General features: G+C 32.6%; 2 protein-coding genes across 11 annotated transcripts in view; one reads left to right on the top strand and one right to left on the bottom strand.

The window, feature by feature from the left end:
* Als2 (Amyotrophic lateral sclerosis 2) lies at positions 1–8,013 on the bottom strand. 3 transcript variants are annotated; one of them, XM_083100092.1, is made up of 15 exons: positions 7,613–8,013; positions 7,132–7,513; positions 5,635–6,960; positions 4,982–5,551; positions 4,382–4,751; positions 4,070–4,271; positions 3,775–3,955; positions 3,464–3,630; positions 3,236–3,345; positions 2,939–3,150; positions 2,216–2,773; positions 1,962–2,138; positions 1,597–1,765; positions 1,279–1,461; positions 1–1,203 (listed from the first exon to the last, which is right to left on the bottom strand). In XM_083100092.1, the coding sequence occupies exons 2-15, from the start codon at positions 7,470–7,472 to the stop codon at positions 1,156–1,158; spliced, it is 4,614 nt and encodes a 1,537-aa protein (XP_082956218.1). In that variant the 5' UTR covers positions 7,473–7,513; positions 7,613–8,013; the 3' UTR covers positions 1–1,155. The 3 variants fall into 3 exon arrangements, with proteins under 3 accessions (XP_082956218.1, XP_082956219.1, XP_082956217.1); XM_083100093.1 differs by having other exon boundaries at positions 1–972; positions 1,118–1,203; positions 7,132–8,013; XM_083100091.1 differs by having other exon boundaries at positions 7,132–8,013.
* Poe (E3 ubiquitin-protein ligase-like protein poe) overlaps positions 7,720–21,074 on the top strand; it is a 25,499-nt gene continuing 12,144 nt past the window's right edge. For 2 of the 8 annotated variants that reach the window (XM_083100082.1, XM_083100090.1), the window contains exons 1-21: positions 7,720–7,846; positions 8,356–8,549; positions 8,726–8,823; positions 9,080–9,528; positions 9,765–10,289; positions 10,535–10,698; positions 11,008–11,245; positions 11,331–11,448; positions 11,887–12,065; positions 12,200–12,380; positions 12,532–12,761; positions 12,879–13,002; positions 13,236–13,462; positions 13,872–14,081; positions 14,500–19,020; positions 19,143–19,300; positions 19,425–19,571; positions 19,671–19,703; positions 20,072–20,273; positions 20,347–20,536; positions 20,617–21,000. In XM_083100082.1, coding sequence (XP_082956208.1) covers positions 8,428–8,549; positions 8,726–8,823; positions 9,080–9,528; positions 9,765–10,289; positions 10,535–10,698; positions 11,008–11,245; positions 11,331–11,448; positions 11,887–12,065; positions 12,200–12,380; positions 12,532–12,761; positions 12,879–13,002; positions 13,236–13,462; positions 13,872–14,081; positions 14,500–19,020; positions 19,143–19,300; positions 19,425–19,571; positions 19,671–19,703; positions 20,072–20,273; positions 20,347–20,536; positions 20,617–21,000 — 8,500 coding nt within the window. In that variant the 5' untranslated portion in view covers positions 7,720–7,846; positions 8,356–8,427. Of the gene's footprint in view, positions 7,847–8,305; positions 8,550–8,725; positions 8,824–9,079; positions 9,529–9,764; positions 10,290–10,534; positions 10,699–11,007; positions 11,246–11,330; positions 11,449–11,886; positions 12,066–12,199; positions 12,381–12,531; positions 12,762–12,878; positions 13,003–13,235; positions 13,463–13,871; positions 14,082–14,499; positions 19,021–19,142; positions 19,301–19,424; positions 19,572–19,670; positions 19,704–20,071; positions 20,274–20,346; positions 20,537–20,616; positions 21,001–21,074 lie in introns of those variants that run through there. The other 6 variants (XM_083100084.1, XM_083100085.1, XM_083100086.1 and 3 more) reach the window with 6 other exon arrangements.

The following is a 21,074-nucleotide window of genomic DNA, read 5'->3' on the forward strand; positions in this document are numbered from 1 at the left end:
AATAAAGTAATGAACATATATTCGGGAAATATACATATGTGTATAGCACATGATAAAATAATAATAAATTATAAATATTTTCTAAGTCGAACTTTTTTTAACAATCACACAATTATACAATATATTTATATTTTAAAATAGTTTAAAATAAACAAATTAATATTATTAGAAACTTTCTTATTACAACTTAAATCAATTAATTTATATGTACTATCTTATCTCTTAACATTATACATATATCAATGTGTACTACACATGTATACAAATGTTAGCAAACAAATATCTAAATTTCTGCAAAAATTATAAGATGGAAATACTATTTATTTTACAATTATAAAAAACGTTTATTATTATTTAATAAAGAGCAATTTTTTTTTGTTCATTCATGATACAATATATATATTAAATATATATTAAGGATATGCAACTCATCAATTAACAAATAAATTCTGAAGAAAGTGATTTGCATGGTGTAGCTTATATAAAACATAAACTTCATTAAAATTGGCATATTTACATTCTTAATAAATTATATTCAGAAAGTAATAATATGTATTTAAAAAGATTTGCAAGTATTTCTGTGATTTAGTATTACAAGAAAAAGAAAAATATACAAGAGATGAATAATAATCGTTTTTATATAGCTAATCTCTAATTCAGGTATGTGGAAGAGAAAAGGTAACTTTTCGTTTTTTTATATCACAATATTGAGCTGTGTACTTCATACGGCTGTTTGCAATGCACAATATCCTTTGACTACAGATAATTGGAAGTACCAAACTTTAACTTTTTAATGTGCGACTCATATGCAAACATTTCTTAGTTGCAGAACATTGAGTTAGCTAATGACAAATATTTTTTAATAGTAAACTTATATACATTTTGACAAACCTTTTCTAATGAAATGATATGTCACGTCGTTTCTTATTTCTTTTCATATTTCAGCATTTTAATGTAATCAAGGACTACAATCTGTATCATAAATGCAATTTATCTCACTTTAGTTCATTATAATACATAGTACTTTTCTGTCAGGCAAAATTATTTTTATCCTGCCATGTCTTTTAAATGAATGCAATATTATTTTTATGGATACTTTGTATCTATACATATTTACCATCTTATTGTACCATGTATCGATTTCAATTCTTGCTTTCAATCGCCCATGTTTGTTTTTTCTTGTAATATCTGGTAGTAACATGCCTATGTAATGAAATTAATTTTATTCTTTAAGTCTCGGTTTTCTCTATTTTATTTTCTATTATATTTATATCTTACCTTAAGAGTGGTGAACATAATACCGAGCTCTCCATTTTGCAAATATGGCTCCATGAAATCTTCAATAAAATGTATTTCACTCCCTAATTGCAATACACTAGCGCGCACTACAACAAAACTAAATACTGGAAATAGTTCATCCATCGTCCATAAATATGTAGATCCTAATTGTTTTTGTACTGCCTGTTGATAAATATGAGTCAATAATAAATAATTTAATTATTATAAATTAATTATATTCATATCATATTCATATCATATTTATCATAAACAGCAATATCCATGATATAGTCTATACGTCTATACATATTTCCTTACTTGTGTCATTTGTTCAAATGTATTTCTGACCACTAACAGCTTTTCTAATGGTGAAAAAGTTGTTTTAAGTTGCTGTAAAGTTTCTATGGCATCACTGAAGTAAGATTCATGCTGATATGGTAATGAATTGTCTGTAATGCTTATTACATTTGTAGTCTTCCAGAATTTCCTACAATTTTGCAAAAGTATAAATAATTAGAAATGTGTTAAATATATATACACAAATAAAAAATTATTATATAATATTGTAATAAAATCAAGTTTCTCTATAGATGACGATTTATTTTTTCTATCATTTATTATTTCTATTATTCCTATTTTATAAATCTAGTACACTATTTATTTTATAAATCTAGTACACTTACTGGTCAATTTCAAGGAAGGCCATCAAAGTTATGTCAGGTTGCTTATTCCATTTCATTAATCTTTCCCAATATGCGTCATCCTCTTTTTTATTATGTAAGGCGTATAGTACAAAAAGTGCTGAATGTACACGTGGCAGTAATATTGGATGAAGTATCGCAGCAGCGCTTATAACTTGCCTGAAAATAAATATTCTTAAATTGTATCGGTATAAGTTTTTCCGAAAAACTCAAATATTTATGGATTTTATACATACTCCTCTTCACCATCAGTTTCAAGAACATACTCTTTGCCACAACGCGGTAAAGCCGGAAATAAAAGAAGCACAATCTCATATATCCTTGTTGTAATACTGTGCAGTTCTGATACTGCGTGGCTAAGTAATAATGGATGCACTCTCACTCCACCATAAGTGGCCGTATATACCGCAGCTACTTCTGTCAAAAGGGCGCCCAATGGATGATGCGGACTTTCGAAAGCTTTCACTAAATACTTGTGGACTTCGTTGTAAGTCTGACTCGTGAGTTTGTCTCGCCCGAAACACGGTATCTTATCCAATTGATCAATTGTTTCGCTATTTCTTTCTTTCATATTTGAGGCAGTATTGGCAGAGAATTTCTTTCGTTGTAATGTCCTTTGATGAGACTTTGTTATTATACTAGCCACATTCTGCCATACTCTTTGAGTTTCTATAGACTTTTCATTGTAACTGGAATTTTTGGTGACAGACTCGGATATGCCAAGTTGTTGATAACATTGTTTAAATATGGCTTTCCATTTCTGATCAGCGGATACGCATAGTTTACCGAAAGATCTAATATCAATAATATAATAAGCTCAAATAACATAAGAAATTATATATTAATATAATATATAATTAAAAATTTCTAATAATTTATTATTCTGCTAATTTATTACTTGATATTAAAAAAAAGAATATCTAATATTATAATGATATAGGACGAGAAATAACACTTACGCTGGTTTTGAATTGATTTGTGCAGTTCCACTAGCTTTATTCATATGCAATGTGGCGATAACTTTGACACCCTCATTCCACGCGCCATTCATATTACCTTCTAGTCTGTCACCACTTCGGAATGTTAAAGTACCTTTTCCACAAAATATCCCTGCAGACTTAAATTCGCCTTCATAATGCGTACCATCCTCAAATACCATTACTCCATGACCCTTTAACAGATAAGTCAATATCGATATGATTTATATCTCTTCAATGTTTCTTATATTAAGAAAGTTTTCGTGAATATATAATCACCGTTAGGACATCTTGCATAAAAATTCCTTCATAATAAATGCCATCAAGTGTCACAATTAAACCATTACCATGTTTCAGACCATTATTCCACGATCCAAGATATTTTTCACCTGTAATATCATTGAATAAGTTCGATATTGTAATTAATTCATTCCGAAAATCATATCAGATAATAATCTGATTTATTATATTTTATTTTCGGGATAATATTATATTTATTTTTTATACCTGTCATGATATCATCCATTATTCCGTAGCCTTGTTTAACACCTGCAGCCCATTCTCCAATATAAACAGATGCAACTGATGCCATAAAGTGACCTTCTTTTTTGACACCATGGCCATGAGGTAATCCATCTTTAAAGTATCCTTCATAAAAATCCCCATTGATGTATCTAAAATATTATATAAATTAACTTTACAAGAATACAATTTACAGAATCAAAAATATGCCAGAAAAAAAATTCACATTTGTTATTTCATAAACAATAATTAACTTTAATACAAACATTATAAATTTAAGAAAATGTGAAACTTACTTCATTGTTCCATATCCATTTTGCTGACCATCTTTCCACTGGCCTTCATATACACCCTGCATTGGAATTTCCATTTTTCCAGTACCATGAAGAACACCCTTATGAAATTGTCCTACATAAGTACGACCATCAGACCATTCTAATTTTCCAGAACCGTGTGGCTTACCATTTAGCCATCGTCCTATTAAATTATAATGTAATTTATTACAAATACTTTGTGTAGTTTTCTTATGTAGTTTTCTACTTTGTCGCGTTTTCTTCAATGAAATATATTTCAATATTTCATTTTACATACCAGTATATGTTGCATCTTTAAAAGCATTATGTTTTGTAAACGAGAACGAACTTGAGCGTGCTAATGGAGGCACATTTCCAATCACTCTTTGCAAACTGCATTTTATAGTATTTTGTAGAGCATGTAACCATTCATTACGTTCAGAAGGAGTAGGAGTATATAATATGAAATTGTCTTCTGGTGCAACAATTGATATAGCATTCTAAGAGATAAATAAATCGATTCTTAATTATATTATCATGATATATATTTTTTTCATTATAAAGATACGATGTAATAAACAAAAATTAGAAATATAAATTATAAATGTACCTGTATATTTTCAGAATCTGGTAGAGGTTCTACCCATAAAGTTTGAAGTGGATGGATTGTGTGTGTAGCACCAGTAACATGTATGAAAATATCTGTCAATAAAACAAACCAATGAGATGAAAATCTTCCAGAATTAAGTATTGATAGAGGGTACGTTTTTGATTCTCTAATAAGCCTTCTATTAGGAGATCTCAACAATTCTCCTAATTTTCCAGAACTTTCCCAAAATAACTTTGTAGCATCTGCTTCTTTTTGACGTTTCTCTTGTTCATCGTGTACTTGCTCCCATTTTATGAGAGCTTCTTGTAATCGTTCAACACCCATTTTTGTACCATTACTTTTTATTAAACTATGTATCATATTTTTGTATCTGTAATAAATCCATTAAATTACATATACAAATTATTAAAGAGGATAAAGTTTGACATAAATATATTTTCGTAATTAATATATTATTTAATCAATATAAGAGCATTAGTAGATATGTGATAACTTTTATTGTAACATAGAATCATGTATGCATCATATACATATATGTATAGGTGTATAATGTATGTGTATGTATATATATATATATATGACTGTATATGTAAGATTTACCTGTTTAATTTGCATAAAGGATGTTGCAATGCCATTGTTATAACGATTTCATTGTTATTTCTTTTCAGATCACTATTCTTTAAACTATTTATAAATAAATTTGATACTATTTGTGGCACTTCAATGAGTTTTGCAATGTGCGTAAAACCACCAAGGGATATAACATCGCAAATAGCATTCAAATAATATTTATATACTGTAGTAAATTCCTCTATATTGGCAACAATTGCGACTTCATATGCTTCTCCAATGTGATTAAAATAATCCCATAAACTTATAACATTTAAAACACTAAAATGCATCAGCTCTGCATAACAACGACACAGTGTTTCATATACATTAGCCTCTTGAATTGTACCACTTTTCTTTTGAAATGGCTTGATAAGATTTTGATAGACAGTCAACATCTCTTCTAGAAAGATCTGATCATTTATTAAATCTTCTGATATATTTATCGCTGGCTCGTTTATCATAGAACAGCAACTGTATTGTTTAGAACTGAAAATTTCTCTTGGACTATTTGTTTCATCTTTACTTTGTATGTCAAATTGAAACATATCCCCAACTTTGCTGAAATCGTAATTTATTTATATACACATATGAACGGAAATATAAAATCACTAATCAATAAGATTTTTATTTTAGTTATTTACCTTGATTGACCCATAAAATATAAACCATGATGCATCATCATTAAACTATGGAAATCGCCAGCTGCCATGTCGATGGCTCTCTCGTTGGAAGATAGCTTTGTTGTAAATAGCTGAGGAGCGCTTTGATCTACTGTAGTGTGCAAAGTGACTTGTTTAAAGTTGTTACGACCCCATGCAAATACTCTACCATCCAATGTTAGAGCAAGCACATGGAAGGCACCACATGATATTTTTCTGATACCAATATGGCTAAGCTTCGCTACTAATACCGGTCTCGGTCGTTTAATAATATCTCCCGTTCCCAATTGCCCGTATTGTACATCGCCCCATGTCCAGAGTTCCGTCGCCAGTATGTTACTACCGGTGCGAGATAATGCATTGATTCTTTCGTTTAAGCCTTGTTGAGACAATTCATGTTCGGATGAACCAGTACTCGATGACCAAGGAAATTCTTCGCAACGTAAGCTTAACGCCAGACTACTCGCGGTAGGTTTCGTATAGCTATCTCCTTGTTCTTCTAGGTTTTCGTTGCTATCAGCCTTACCTTCATTAATATCAGAACTACCACTCATATGTCTAGATAAAGTTACTACTTTTCCTCCTACATTTTTAACTCCTTCATATACTAAATTTGCCATATTTGATACATTTTGTTTTATCAATCTTGTTGAACGATCGACATTTTCCATAGGTATATCTTCCTTGGCACTAGGATGGCCATAGGATGAAACCCAAGATAGTTGCCTAGTTAAAAATTGTCGAGCAGTCTCTGTATTTATAAATATAACATTTCTTTTTTCATCTTTTTCAGAATCTGTTAAATTATTTGGACATTCTCCACCATTTTCAATAATACCAGAGAGTTCTTTTTTGTCCATTTCTGGTAGAGAAATGTGTTCTTTACTGGCAGTGGACAAAGCACTGATGGAATTTGTAGAGCGATCCTCACTAAATTGCTGTGCATGAAGACCAGTGAGACATGTATCTGATGATGTTACACTACCAGGGCTTAACATAACATTATTAAGACATTGCGGACAAGAATTAATGAAGACTTCTTCCTCCAACTCATTTTCACTATCTGTATCATCTTTTATAGGTTTGGTGGATTTTCTCACGGTAACTACATTAAAATTGGAACCACAAGCAACTTCAGACACTGTCCTTCCTTCAAAGAATTTAACTTTCTTTGGTTCTGTACTATTTATATCTATCTGTGGTTGATTACCACTAGCCCATAGTTGTCCAGTTTCGGTAACAAATAATGTTGCATGGTCACTAACTGCTATAGATTTGACTTTTACTACTTCATTTTCTTCTTTATACCTATAAATAATAAAATCTAATAATCAGCTATTCTATCAGATATTTTTAAATTTTAATAACAATTTTTATATAGAAGGAAATTAAATAGCAATAGCTGAGAAATAAAAGTCAAGGAAGAGAGACTTATTCAAATTTTAACTACGAAACACATGTTTATTTTCATGTACGTACCCATGACTACAATATTTCACTTCCTCCTTAAGAATTATTAGATCTACAACACTCATGTCCTGAGGATTTACTTTCAAAACATGTCCTTTAGTGTTTACGATAAACAGGTGCTCAGAATTAGACGCTACGTCGATAACGTCAAACTGAGCCCTCTTGAAGATGAGCATAGGGCAAGTGTTCTCTGAGAATGACACTTCCCCATGATACAGATTATTGGTCGTGGTCACTACAAAAATGTGATCTTTAATGGTAACCAGTTTGCAGATAACGCCATTCGGCTTGTCGCCGAATGCGAAGGACAATTTGTCAGCTCCTCTCCATAAATACATATGTTTATCCATTTTGCTGTACGAGGCTTGACAAGTAAAGAGATTTGCATAACCTACAAAGATCCTTCTGTAAACTTTGATCTAGCCGCACGATTTTTTTGTCACGTTATTTGCAATAACGTTTTCTCAGTTAAGCATTTTTGTAAACGTACCGCAGAAAATTTACACTTGTACGACATGATTGAACGGACAATTTTTTTATTATGACTAACATCCGGCGACTACAGTAGTGACAGATATCAGCTGATAGACGAAGGGTTTTGTGAGAGGTATGTATAGTGCAATGTGGGAGGAACCAACCGAAGAAACTATTGAAACTTTCGTGTAGGATTATGTACATATGTTGATTTCTTATTCTGTTAAAATTGATTTATAAGAAATCACAGGTAATATAATACAAATAATAGTAAAAAAATATTAAATTTGTTTGCATTTTTTTGGGCCATATAGCTTGTCCTTATGTAAGATTCTGCCTAGCCAATCAAATAGCCGTATTAACGAATCTTTACATTTGTGTATCTTTTCTGTCGTAAGTGTAAAAAAATGTAGTACAATTAAAAACAAATTCATTACGTGTTGTCCGAATATTAGATTGAAAAATAATAGTTATTTAATAATAAGAAGAAAATATTTTATATATAAAGTAGCGTGGTTCTATTGATATATGATGTTAGACTTTTTATAACGTGTTTGTTTTTTTTTTTTTTAGAAATATTTATAATTGAATCATTTCATGTATTATAGGTATCAATTTTGCATTGAATCAAATTACACATTATTATATTTTACTAATTATTACATTATTATTACAAAGATTACATTATTTTTATCTTGCATTATAAATTCTGTGCGAATTCTGTACTTTTGTGAATGTGTGTTCTATACCAATGAAAAGTCACTATCGCGATACGGAGGATGAGATGAGAATAAAGTCGACCGCTTCGACGAACCTTTCAGTATATCGAAAATGGCGGCTAAGAGTGGTGGTCATGATGAGTGGCTTTCAGTAATGAAACCAATATTAGCAACCTCACCGCGCTCGTTTAATAAGAATGACATAATTGATCTGGTTAAGAGCATCGTTAAAAGGTAGGTAATAATTCGTCAGGCTCGAACACCCATGTTAAATCGCTCTATCTTCAATAGTGCAAAAATACGTTGCAATACCCTTTGATGACAATACAATATAATATGGATGTCCATCACCCGGATTGAACTCGTCCGTTTTTATTTGTTCGGTTGTACAGTCTTTTCTTGTTTTACAGCGAAAATAAATTTGTCTCTCACGAGGATCAATATGATATCTTTTATACGGCGGTCGCTGCTCTGTCGGCAGATTGCATTAGTGGTTGCGCAAATACATGTAAGTAATACCGCGCATTTGTATGTGATTATAGGAAAATATCTTTAAATGATACGCATGTACGATCCCAAATTTAGCTAAACGAGTGAGCATAAATAAAGCAATTTTTTTCTTTCCTCTTTTTCCTCTTTTTTATATATCTCTTGAGGAGATAATGGAATGACATCAGATTTTGTAACCTACCTACACACACACATAGACTTATTTATGTATGCCGACTTTATACGTCAGGTCTTACGAAATAAATTTTTTACAGTTGCCAAAAGTCAAATATCTATCATTTGTCAAGCATGCAAAGTATTGCTTGCTTATCTTGTGGATAAACTGCCACAACAGCAAACACAGACAGATGTTGCACCAGTTTTGACTACAAAACAATTATTACTCCCAATAAGAGCATTATGTACGGGACAATCTTTACTTACATCTGCGGAGGAAATTGCTCTCATTTCTGTAATAAAAAATTCCAAAGTACCACCCCACGTAACGGTTTTGCCAGGTGGAAAAGAAAAAGAATCCTCCCAACAATCCTCTGTAAAAGAATCTGTACGATCTCGTTGTGATTTGTCTACTAGTATCCTCGAGCAATTGACAATGCCATTGCAAGATTTCTCTTCATCTTCAATTCTTGCTAATGAAGTTTCTGCTGATAGCGCAAGCAAAAATATAAATGCTGCTACAAACGAGATGCATTCTGACACTAAGGTTTGTACTTATGAAATATAAATACTTTTCTACGATGTAAAATATTTTTGTTGTTTTGTATTTATATGTTATTTTTAATAAATTATGTTCTTTTGTTACATTATATAATTCATTATTATATAAGATAAATATATATATATATATATATGATATATATATTTATCTTATTATCGTATATTTATATGAATCGAATAAATTATAATAAGATCAGAAAATAAAAATCGAATATATTGCAGATGATATTTGTTGCAAACAATATAAGTACACTGCAGAATATGGGAGCAGGTGATACTTTGTTAGATATGTGTTTAAATCTTCCACATTTGTCACGCTACACACGAAAATATCAAGCTTATTTATCAAAAAAAGGATTTAGTCTGCCAGCGAATACGTCAGAAGCACATACAATAAGACACAGCCTACACTCGGTTGTTAGCGACATTAATATTGTACATAATGTGATATCTCTTCCAATACTTGAACCTTTGACACCACAAAAATTGGAAAAATTGTCACTGCTGACTATGTCTTGTCTATATTGTTCGATTGCAAATGCAACAGCATCAAGCATAGTTGGCATAACAAATGCAGTATCTCCTAAATGTAGCACAAATACTGCAACAAGCAATCAAGCTAATCAGAATGCAAAAACTACTGATGAAGAGTATGATACTTTGGCAATTACAGTTGTTGAAAAAAGTCTAGAAATATTTGGACAAGTATCAAATGTTATCAAAAATAGCACGCGTGCAGGAGGACATGTAAGTATTTTCTATAAGTCTATTACTTTAGATCATCTATTTGTTACTTTAGATGTTATACACAAAAAATTTATTTATTAATTATATAACATTGTAATTTTGAATATTTACAATTGTGTGTTATATTAATTATGTGTTAATTGTGTGTTATGTTAATTAATTATCTTAAAGTTTTAGTATATAAAATTTTATAAAAAAAATTCTTTGATTTTATATATATTTATGTGATTATATTTTATTTATAGATTCTGCAAAATCATTTACTTATTGGAGTATGGCTTCTGGTTGCTGGATTGCAAGCACAATTAACCGTGAGCAGTTTTAGTGCTGCAGATAAAGGGAAAGAGGAAAAGGGAAAATCACCCAGTAAGGCTCGTGATGGAGGGGGACGTGTAAATCTTATGAAAGTGTAATTATTACATGTTTTATGTATACAATATCATATTTTAAAGATTTGATTATATATATTTTTTATAAACTATATTTAATTTTATATATAATTAAAATTTTTATACATACATGCATACACACACACACACACACACATGTATGTATGTATGTATGTATGTATAAAAATTTTAATTATATATATAAAATTAAATAATATAAAATTAATAAAATAAAATTAATATTTTATATAAAATTAAAATTTTAAAATATCAAATATGTATGCATATATAGAAATAAGCAAAAATATCTATGTATATATAATGTATAGGCAACAAGGATTTGGCGTATTATCAGTAGCATTAGCATCGCATGCATTGAATTTAATGAGTGCACTTCTTGAAGATGTATCTATTGAAGCTAATTCAGATGTAGTCGCGGCAGTTCCTGAACCTGCGCCATTAGATATTTTGTCTACTGCTACAGCATTACAAAGAGCAGTAACATTTCTGCAAGCAGTGCCATTAAATCATCTCTTATTTTATTTGGCTACTATTAGTTATAGAAAGGTAAAAGGATTATTTTAAACATCTATATTAATTTTAAAAAACTAATAATAGCTTATTACTCATGTACATTTTTTTCTTATTCCAGGCTTGTACATTGAAAAGAGTACAGAAGCACCCTTTAGAAGGAGATGCATTAAGTCAATCTGATTCTACTACATATTATGAAGATCTTTTGAGTTGTTCAGAGAACTCTACTGATGAGGGTAATATTACATATCCATCTAACATATATATTGTATATATTTATACGCATTTAGTTTTAATATTTAATAAGTACATTAGTTATATGAAAAATATATTTGTTTAGGATATGTTTGTATATGCTTCAAAAATTTAGATAATCTTTATTTTATTTTACAATTTTGTTTTTATTATACAATTTTATTTTTATTATATAATTATCAATAATGGGAACATATCAATGCTATTTTAAAAAATGTGTTTCATAATTTTCGTAGAATATTTAAAAAATTAGTTTTTGCCATATAATTAATGCATGAAAATTAATTTTGAAGCAAGTTGTGTGATATACAGTGGTATGTAATATGCACTCTTGAATGCAGCTTCAAAGTGTTCACGCTGACATTTACATACCAATAATTATATTAATGTAACGGTATGTGTTCACTCTATATGTATAGAACAAACTGTTATGTCAGTAGAGGAGGACAGCGAGCCCATCTTGGGACTATGGTTTGAAGAAACCCTTGCTCCCTCAGACGAAACTTCAACAAATACTAATAAAGAAACAAATAATGAAGCAAGTGCAGAACGTACTACCGCTACCACCATTGTTCCTGACAACAGAGAACCACATGGTGTATGTTTTCAAGTATAATTATTTTGTTAAATTAATGATATTCACCTATATAAATCTATAATATATTTATATTTATAATAGCTATAAATTAGATATAACAAATATCTTAATAATCTTTTTCTTCTTTTTTACAGTACATTTCACTTGCGACAAAAATATTCCAATTTATGAATAAGCACTTGATTGGTAGCAGAAGTACTTATGTTCGAGAATATGTAGTAAATGGCTTAGTTGAGCAACAAATGGTTATATTGGCGGCAATTATAAGAGATCTAGATCACGAAACAGCTAGAACAGAAACGGGTGAATTTTTATGTAATTACTATGTGTGCACTTTATATTAAAACTTACGTTATACTTGTAACTTATATATTAAAACGTTTGTTGCATCATACATTTTTCATTTTACTTATTCGTATTCTACATTAAAAGAATAATATTGTAACACAAAATTGTTAATTTTTAGGTACAATTTCTGCATTTTATGGTGCTACGCTAGGCGCTATGTATTCGGAATTTTCTCAAGCCTTAAGTCGTTATACTCATAATTTACTTGCGTGGAATACGCTAAGTGAATCTCTCCAGAATATTTTACTGCAACATTTGGGTGTAAATCCTTGGTCTGTAGAGGTTTTCAGCAGTTCAACTACATGGCCTCTTCAAGTATACCCACGAACTCTCAGTGTACTTGCACAGGTACTTTATGATTATCTAAATTAACATTAATAATATTGCATTAGTTTTCTGCAAATATTTTTTTAATGTTAAAAATAATCTAGCATATATTATTTTTTTAAAAACTTTTGTGATTAGGTATTGCTGTTGAAACCTCAATTAGAAAGGGAAGCTGCATGTATTAGTATATGGCATCGATTAGTAACAACTATGGTTGAAAATGTGTGCAATCCTCAAACAACATATGAAGCTGAAAATGAAGGTAAACTATGAATATTTCTTAAATTATTAAAACTATATCTATATGTTTATATGTATTTTTCTTCAAAACAATAAGATACATTTTTCATTTTTGTAATTGGCTTATTTATTTATATTTGCTTATTTGATATATATATAATTATACAATTTTATTGTTGAATTCTCAATACGTTTTATATAAATTCAGATTTTATTCTTTATTGATGTAACAATAACATTAATATATGTTCACAGATTTAAATGTTGAACATGCCCAACTGGTACTTTTTCTATTCCATTCCCTAAATTTAATGCAGAAGAAATCTGTACTACTTGTAACGGGAAGCGGCGCAGTACGTTGTAGCGAAGCTGTTAAAATGCCTATGAAAGATTCTCAATTGTTGCACTTATCCCGATTGTTGCTCTTACTCGAATATATGATGAAGCATTTGTATGATGCACATCCAACATTACTTGAACAAGTAAGATACCTATTGTAGCATATCTACATATAATTTTTAAACTGCATTTGATAATTCCTTAATGTCATTACTTTATATTGCAATGTTAATTATTAAAATAAATTAAAAAGTATTGTCGCATTTTATTTAAAAATAAATACAACAATATTTTAACTTATTTAATAATTTATCATTTGCAATATTTTATTATTATGTGATTTTGTAATGACATCAATTTATTAAATGCTAGAGTAAAATTATTATCCAGTTTGACTGATGTAACAAGATACCAGGGCCACCAGTGTGAAAGTGTCACCTGAGTGGTAGTAAACGTCTTGTATATTTTTACTATCTTACTCATGATATTTTTAATTCTTCCTCAAAGCATTATCATAATTATTTATATTTATATTTTCTTTTTTTTATACAGGTACAATGGAATCTATTTTCTGCTACAAGTTTAGTATGTGATACCAAAGATGGAAATAAACAGACTGCCAGGGCTTTTACTCCTTGGGTAGAAATAGAAGACAATTATCGTAAATATGGTTCACAAGATGAATTTTCAATGAAACCACGTTTTTATAATTTATCGAGGACAGATTTTAATAATCAAGATGCACCAAAACTGGATGGATTAGTATGTACTATATATAAATCAATTCATTATTGTAGAAAAAACATGAATTATTTTTTTTATAAAAAGTAGCTATTTTTAAAGAAATTACATTAGTTTGACTAACATTATCTATTTTGATTTATAACAAGATTTATATATGCATTTACTAATTTTTGTAGCAGAAAGAAATCTAATATATATTAACAAAATTTTGTCTTATTTCTTAAAAATTATATATATATATTTTCTTATATATTCTCTTATATATTAATTATATATATATATTATATATATAAATATAAATATATATATATATATATATATATATATATATTAATTATATATATAATTATATATTCTTATTATCTTTTTTGGTGCACGTTTCTACGATTAAGTCTTTAATTTTTTTATTTATAATATTTTTATTTTGTTTTTACAGGCCTGTAACTTTATTTTGGGCACACCAGATAAAATGAAATACCCTCTTTTAGTTGACGCATTGATCGACATTCTAAATGTACTTAATCAAACTGATATGCATAGAAAAAGCAGCGCTGAGAATAAGGAGAAAATTACATTTACTGGCTTATGCGCAATTCAATACTGCTTTTCTATATGTTGGGAATTATTACTAATGCTACCTCCCTCGACTCCTTATATGAATAAATTAGCTCTCGGTGAGGAAATACCAGCTGGACCCATGTTACTTCATTCATTAATATGGGGCCCGAGAGCCGCATATAAAACTTTTACTGGTTGGATGAAGGACTGTTTAGTGAAGCAAGGAATGTATACGCAATATGCCGAAAATTTATTAAAGACAGTGTCATCTACTGTAAACTCTCTCAAGTACGATGTTACCCTTGCTAAGAATTGTATCGTTTCGCTCAAACCTGAATATAACGCCACTGACAAAATAATGCCGAGAGCGTCGTTGCCAAAACTTGGTTCTTTGTGTATACTAGCTGCAGTTGTAGGAAAATTACAAGTTCTTATGGATGAGAGTATATCGAAAAATTCTGCCGAAAACATCGAGACTTCCAAGAGTACGCAGAATACAGATTCCGCACCTTCAAATAGGAATAAAATGATAATTGAAATTCTACCGCATATCTTATCGTTGACAGATGCTATCTTATTGTCATGTCGGTCCAACATATTATATCATACATTCGAATCTACTGAGGAAGATGGAAAGTATGGTATACGGGACTATTTGATCCTGGATAATATCTTATCAATGGCAGGTGCAAATTGGGGAACGGAATCGTCATTAGTTTCATTTCTGCCAAGCTGCATTAAATCTGCACTAGATAAATGGAAGAGTATCGCGTTCGCTCCTGTTCCTTGGAACACGTACGCGAATGATATAATACCAGCGGAAAGTTACATCTTTACTACAGTCAATTATCATGTCAGTTCTCTATCAGAACATCCAACATTTTCTATCAATCCATCCTTGAAGAACCTACTTTATTGTTTGGTTTCGTTTATGATGGAATATATCACTTCTGCAACAGTTCCGGAACAACAATCCGACATACATTCTCAAGCCGTGGACATTCTTGTTTCATTATCAATGGACGCTCGTACTGACTACCTTCGAGAAATGGCTACTAACACTCTGGCCAAATTATTAGGACAAGATAATGATAATGAAGCACGACTTTTACGCGAACATCTATTTGTGTTAAATCATACGTATAATTTGATAATCGAATATACTGACAATGCAGATGGATCTATTAGCATTGTTATCGACGAAGAGATCTTGAAACAGTGTATAAAATATTGGGAGCGATTGTTAGAAAAACCTCTCGGATGTAAAGCCTTAGATTTATTCTTCGCTCCCGATACAAATCATAGTCTTGTATCTATCTTGTTGTCTATAACGTCGCCACAGGCTTCGCCGCAATTTAGCACGTACATTTTACACTTTTTCAATGCATTATTCAGAACAACCGAAAAAACGACGAATGATGGATCATTGGATCGTCTATGCAATTCAGTGGCCAATTTTGCTAATGTCGAGAGTGAGAAACTACAGACGTGGTTGAGACATGTTATATTGGGAGCGACGAATATACCGACGAGCGTTTCTGCAACAAATATACCAACATCCACCGCTGGCGCTACAAATACATTGGTAACTGTTTCTGGGACTTCGGAAGATGGCCAGAAATCAGATGAAAGAAATAACGCATCTAATAATGAACAAACCCAATGGGCGATTTCTGAAGGTTCTGGCAGCAATCAACCTGTCGTTAGTAACGACGAGCAGCATTCGAACCACGAAAATAGCCGTTTCTTGCGGGCGCTTACAAATTACATAGTAAAGGATAAAAGCAACGTCAGTACAAATGTCTCGATAACCATTCTTCAAGCTCTTATACCGTTAGCGTATCACATCCTTTCTCCTACTATCGAAGGAAATCGATTCTCTGAATTGATGCATATTATGTCTACGTTGGCTGACGCTGGCGCGGAAAAAGGACACACATTACTGTTCAAAGCTGCTACTGAATGGGTTGAGCTTTGTAAGGAGCAAATAATGAATAAAGATCCGCAAACTTTTGACAAACCATCATCGCCATACATCGAAGCAGGTTGTTGTATGTTGAACTATATAGCCGATATAGTAGGCGCAATCTGTCCGCAACAGGCGCTGTCCCAGGATCGAGCCACTAGTCCACCGTGGGAAGGTGCTGTACCGAACAACAGCGATTTAAACGACAGCGATTGGGTGGACGAGATTCCGCATGAGGACGATGACAGTGCGGTCGAGGATTCGGACGAAGACAGTCTCTGCAATAAACTGTGCACTTTTACGATCACGCAGAAAGAATTTATGAATCAGCACTGGTATCACTGTCACACGTGTAACATGGTCGATGGCGTCGGTGTTTGCACGGTTTGTGCTCGAGTCTGTCATCGTGGTCACGACGTCACGTATGCCAAGTATGGAAATTTCTTCTGTGATTGCGGCGCCAAGGATGACGGATCGTGTCAGGCGTTGACAAAACGTAGCCCGCAAAGTTCGGAGCATCAAACAACCGGTAATATACCATACAGTAACGTTGGTGCTCCCGCAGAAAGCAATCTGCTTCTAACGAGTAGTCTACGCCGACGGGCATCCAGTCCTGTACATAATTCGTACGATAAGCATGAAAGAAGCGGACGCGACACTCAGAGACAAGTGTATTTGAGTAAGCAATTGGAGTCTTCAAAGGATTGGATATATTCTCAACTGTGTAAGAGTGGATTGGTATCTTCGTTGGTGGATCTAACACGTGCGTTAGTACCCGCGGTGGATGCATCTTGTCAACGCTATTCTCCAGTTGGTTGCCACGCGCGAGCTCAATTGGCATTGAAACATTTACATTCGCTCGATAAAAAATACGAGCATACGGATCAGCTTATGTTGCCGACTCTGGGGTCTCAAGAGGGTGCGTTTGAAAACGTTAGAATGAATTATTCAGGTGATCAAGGTCAAACGATTAGACAACTGTTATCCGCTCATATGATACGGCGTGTTGCCATGTGTTGTCTGTCGTCTCCGCATGGAAAGCGACAGCATTTGGCTGTTTCGCACGAGAAGGGCAAAATAACAGTGTTGCAGCTTAGCGCACTGTTGAAACAAGCTGACTCTTCCAAAAGAAAATTAACTCTAACGAGGCTCGCTTCAGCTCCAGTACCTTTCACCGTCCTCTCGGTTACCGGAAATCAATGGAACGAAGATTTCTTGGCTGTTTGTGGTTTTAAGGATTGCCACGTACTTACATTTAACAGTTCCGGCACAGTGTCTGATCATCTGGTTTTACATCCTCAGCTCGAGAGTGGAAATTTCATCATTAAAGCGCTGTGGCTTCCCGGTGCGCAGACACAGTTGGCATTGGTCACTGCTGACTTTGTCAAAATTTACGACTTGGGAAAGGACGCGCTAAGTCCGCAGTATTACTTCCTCGTGCCCACGGGAAAGATAAGAGATTGTACGTTTATGCATGCGGAAGACGGTACGTTCCACATGTTACTTATGTCTTCCGCCGGATATATTTATAGCCAGGTGATGGATGAGGAGAGTCAGGCCAAGCACGGTGCTTTCTATGTTACAAATACATTAGATGTTTATCATCCGGAAATAAAGGATAATGGTCAAGTGGGCGGAGGAGGAGTCTCCATCTATTATTCGCATGCTCTTCAGCTTCTATTCTTCAGTTACGCCTGCGGCAAGAGTTTTATAGCGCCGCTAAAACACATGGACTCCGATATTACCGTCGTATTTCAGATTAATCTCGCCAGTAACAAAACGAATGGAAATAAATCTAACAATAATCAGCCGCAACCGTTGTGTCAATGGAGCGAGGTAGCGAATCATCCCGGATTGGTCTGTTCCATCTTGCAGACTAGTAATAATCCGGTGATACTGATGATCAAACCCGATACGATCATGATACAAGAGATCAAAATTGTGCCCGCGAAAGCAAAGATTATGGACATGGTCGCCATCCGACATCCCAGTTCGAACGCTGAACATCGTACGACTTTGATATTACTGTGCGAAGACGGAAGTCTGAGAATCTACATGGCCAGTATGGAACAAACTGGATTTTGGATGTCGTCCACCGTACAACCGATTAGCACTAATTCCGGTATTAAACCGACGCGGAAAAAGAAGGCTAATAAGATGGGAAAACCATCGGGATCTATCACGTTTCCCATTGACTTCTTCGAACATTGTCAAGTGATGAATGATGTCGAATTCGGTGGCAACGATTTATTGCAGATCTATAATGTCGCGCAGATCAAGCATCGCTTAAATACTACCGGAATGTATGTAGTTTCCACAAAGGCTATGGGCTTTAATGTAGAAGTTACGAATAATGACGCGATTTTAGTAATGACAGGAATACGAGTACTCTTTGGCAACCAGGACATTCAAAGGGCACCGCTGTACGTTGAGGTAAGTAAAGATATATTTATTTCATTACACACACATACACACACACACACGCACACACATATATATATATTAATTTATAAATATATATTAATTTTAATGATTTAAACTTTGTCTTTGTAAAGATATTTGGCAGAACTATTCGGACTACGTTAACTAGAAGCCGTTGGTTTGATATCCCTTTAACAAGAGAAGAAAGTCTCCAAGCTGATAAAAAACTAACAATCACTTTTGGACCGTCACAAGATCCAGAAGGTGTTATTATGGTCGATTCAATAAAAATGTTAGTACAATTGTAATATTATTTTAAAAATAGAATCGTAATAATCGTTTTAAGAAATACAGGCATTTAATCTAATGTTAAAATTTTTCTATTTTATATGTTCTAATTTTTCATTTCTATGTAGATACGGCAAGACCAAGGATGCATTTGGCTGGCCTGAAGAGATAGAAGAGATTCAATCTTGTCAACCAACGTCCGCTCCAATCACGACAATCAATAACGAGGCTGATAATACCATTGTTTCTCCTGCACCATTGTCCTCTCTCGATAAGTACGTTAACAGAACATTAATTTCGTATGAAGTACACCTAGTATAAATTAATTATTTTATAAAGAAAATATTCTTTAATCCATGTATATATTGTATCAGAACGACAAAGGATAGTTCGGTTAACATAGAAAGGTAAGGGCATATTATAATTTTCTTATTGTAAAACATAGTAGAGAGGAATATTAAATTCGACAATTGGTGTTTTATATTGAATAATACTTTATAAAAAATTACAATGATGTTTTACGAGAGAGAAAGAAAGATTTATTTTTGAATGACGCGAAACAAATTTTCTGCTAATAATTTATCTAAAATTTAGAGTTTAAAATTATTTTTTATAATAAATAATTTTCGATTGTATCATCAATTGTCAACTAATTACTTAGTTCATATAATAACATGATAATTAACATAATGTATTTAATAATAATAAATGTATGCATTTATTGCAAGAATGTAATTAATGAATATTTAATAATTTTACGAAACTCTCTTTTTAGGATGATAGCCAGCGTTCTCGAAGTGCTGGAGTCTTCGTTCATCTTATCCTCACACGATGACAACAAATCCTCGCTGAAAGCCACAGCGATCGATGTCGCATCTCGATTGTTAATATTACCTACACCACCATCTGTGCAAATGCATACAACGGCTTTGTTAGCTGCTCTTCATAGCACTAAACAGGCTTATCATTTCCATAAGGTATATAAAAATCGATTATTCATTACGTTCATCAATGATTATATATGTTATCTTTCACACATTGTTTTTGCAGGATCATGCATTATTATCGCACGTTCTTGAATCCCTGAAGTCAATGAGGGAAGCTAATGACCCGGCGGATATCGATGCAGAGAACTTTTACAGACTTGTGCTCATCGTTCGTGCCATTGCTGTTTCTCGCCCGCACAATCTTGCAAAATTTGCCGAACAATATGCGAATAAGTCAATTGACGAAAGTAGTGGTAGGTATACTTTTCGATTATTGATGTTTCTTAAGATTCAAGATGAACGAGTACTAACGTTAAAGTTCATTTTTATCTAGTGCCCGTTTTCGAGAAAGATCGCCTGGAAGCTCGTTCCCGCACCAAGGCGGATGGAAATCAACATTTGGTCATTCAATTGATGGAAATATTGTGGTCTCTGCATACGGCATATCCCAAGAATATGGCACTTGCTCCAGTAGTCGTGCCAGGACTTACTCACGCTGAAGGGACGGTTCATGCAATCGTAGAAATTGTTCATGCTTTCGCGATATGTGATGTTGAAAATAATACGCCGATAGCCGCTAAACTGTATCTACAGTTGTTATTGTCCTCAGACACCACTATCAGTTTTAGCGCCAAGCATGCGATAATCAGAGTGCTTAGACCTAGATACAGACGTAGGAGAGTATACATACCGAGTCCGCCAAACTGCAGTACTCCAGGTACAGAAATAGAGCATGATACTTTAAAATTATCGAAGCAAAAAGATAGCAGACATTCGATTATTATTTTTCAT

Source organism: Camponotus vicinus, unplaced genomic scaffold (genome assembly GCF_025532165.1).
Source record: "Camponotus vicinus isolate PSW18456_S1 unplaced genomic scaffold, iyCamVici1.0 SCAF_5, whole genome shotgun sequence".
Classification (NCBI taxonomy): domain Eukaryota; kingdom Metazoa; phylum Arthropoda; class Insecta; order Hymenoptera; family Formicidae; genus Camponotus; species Camponotus vicinus.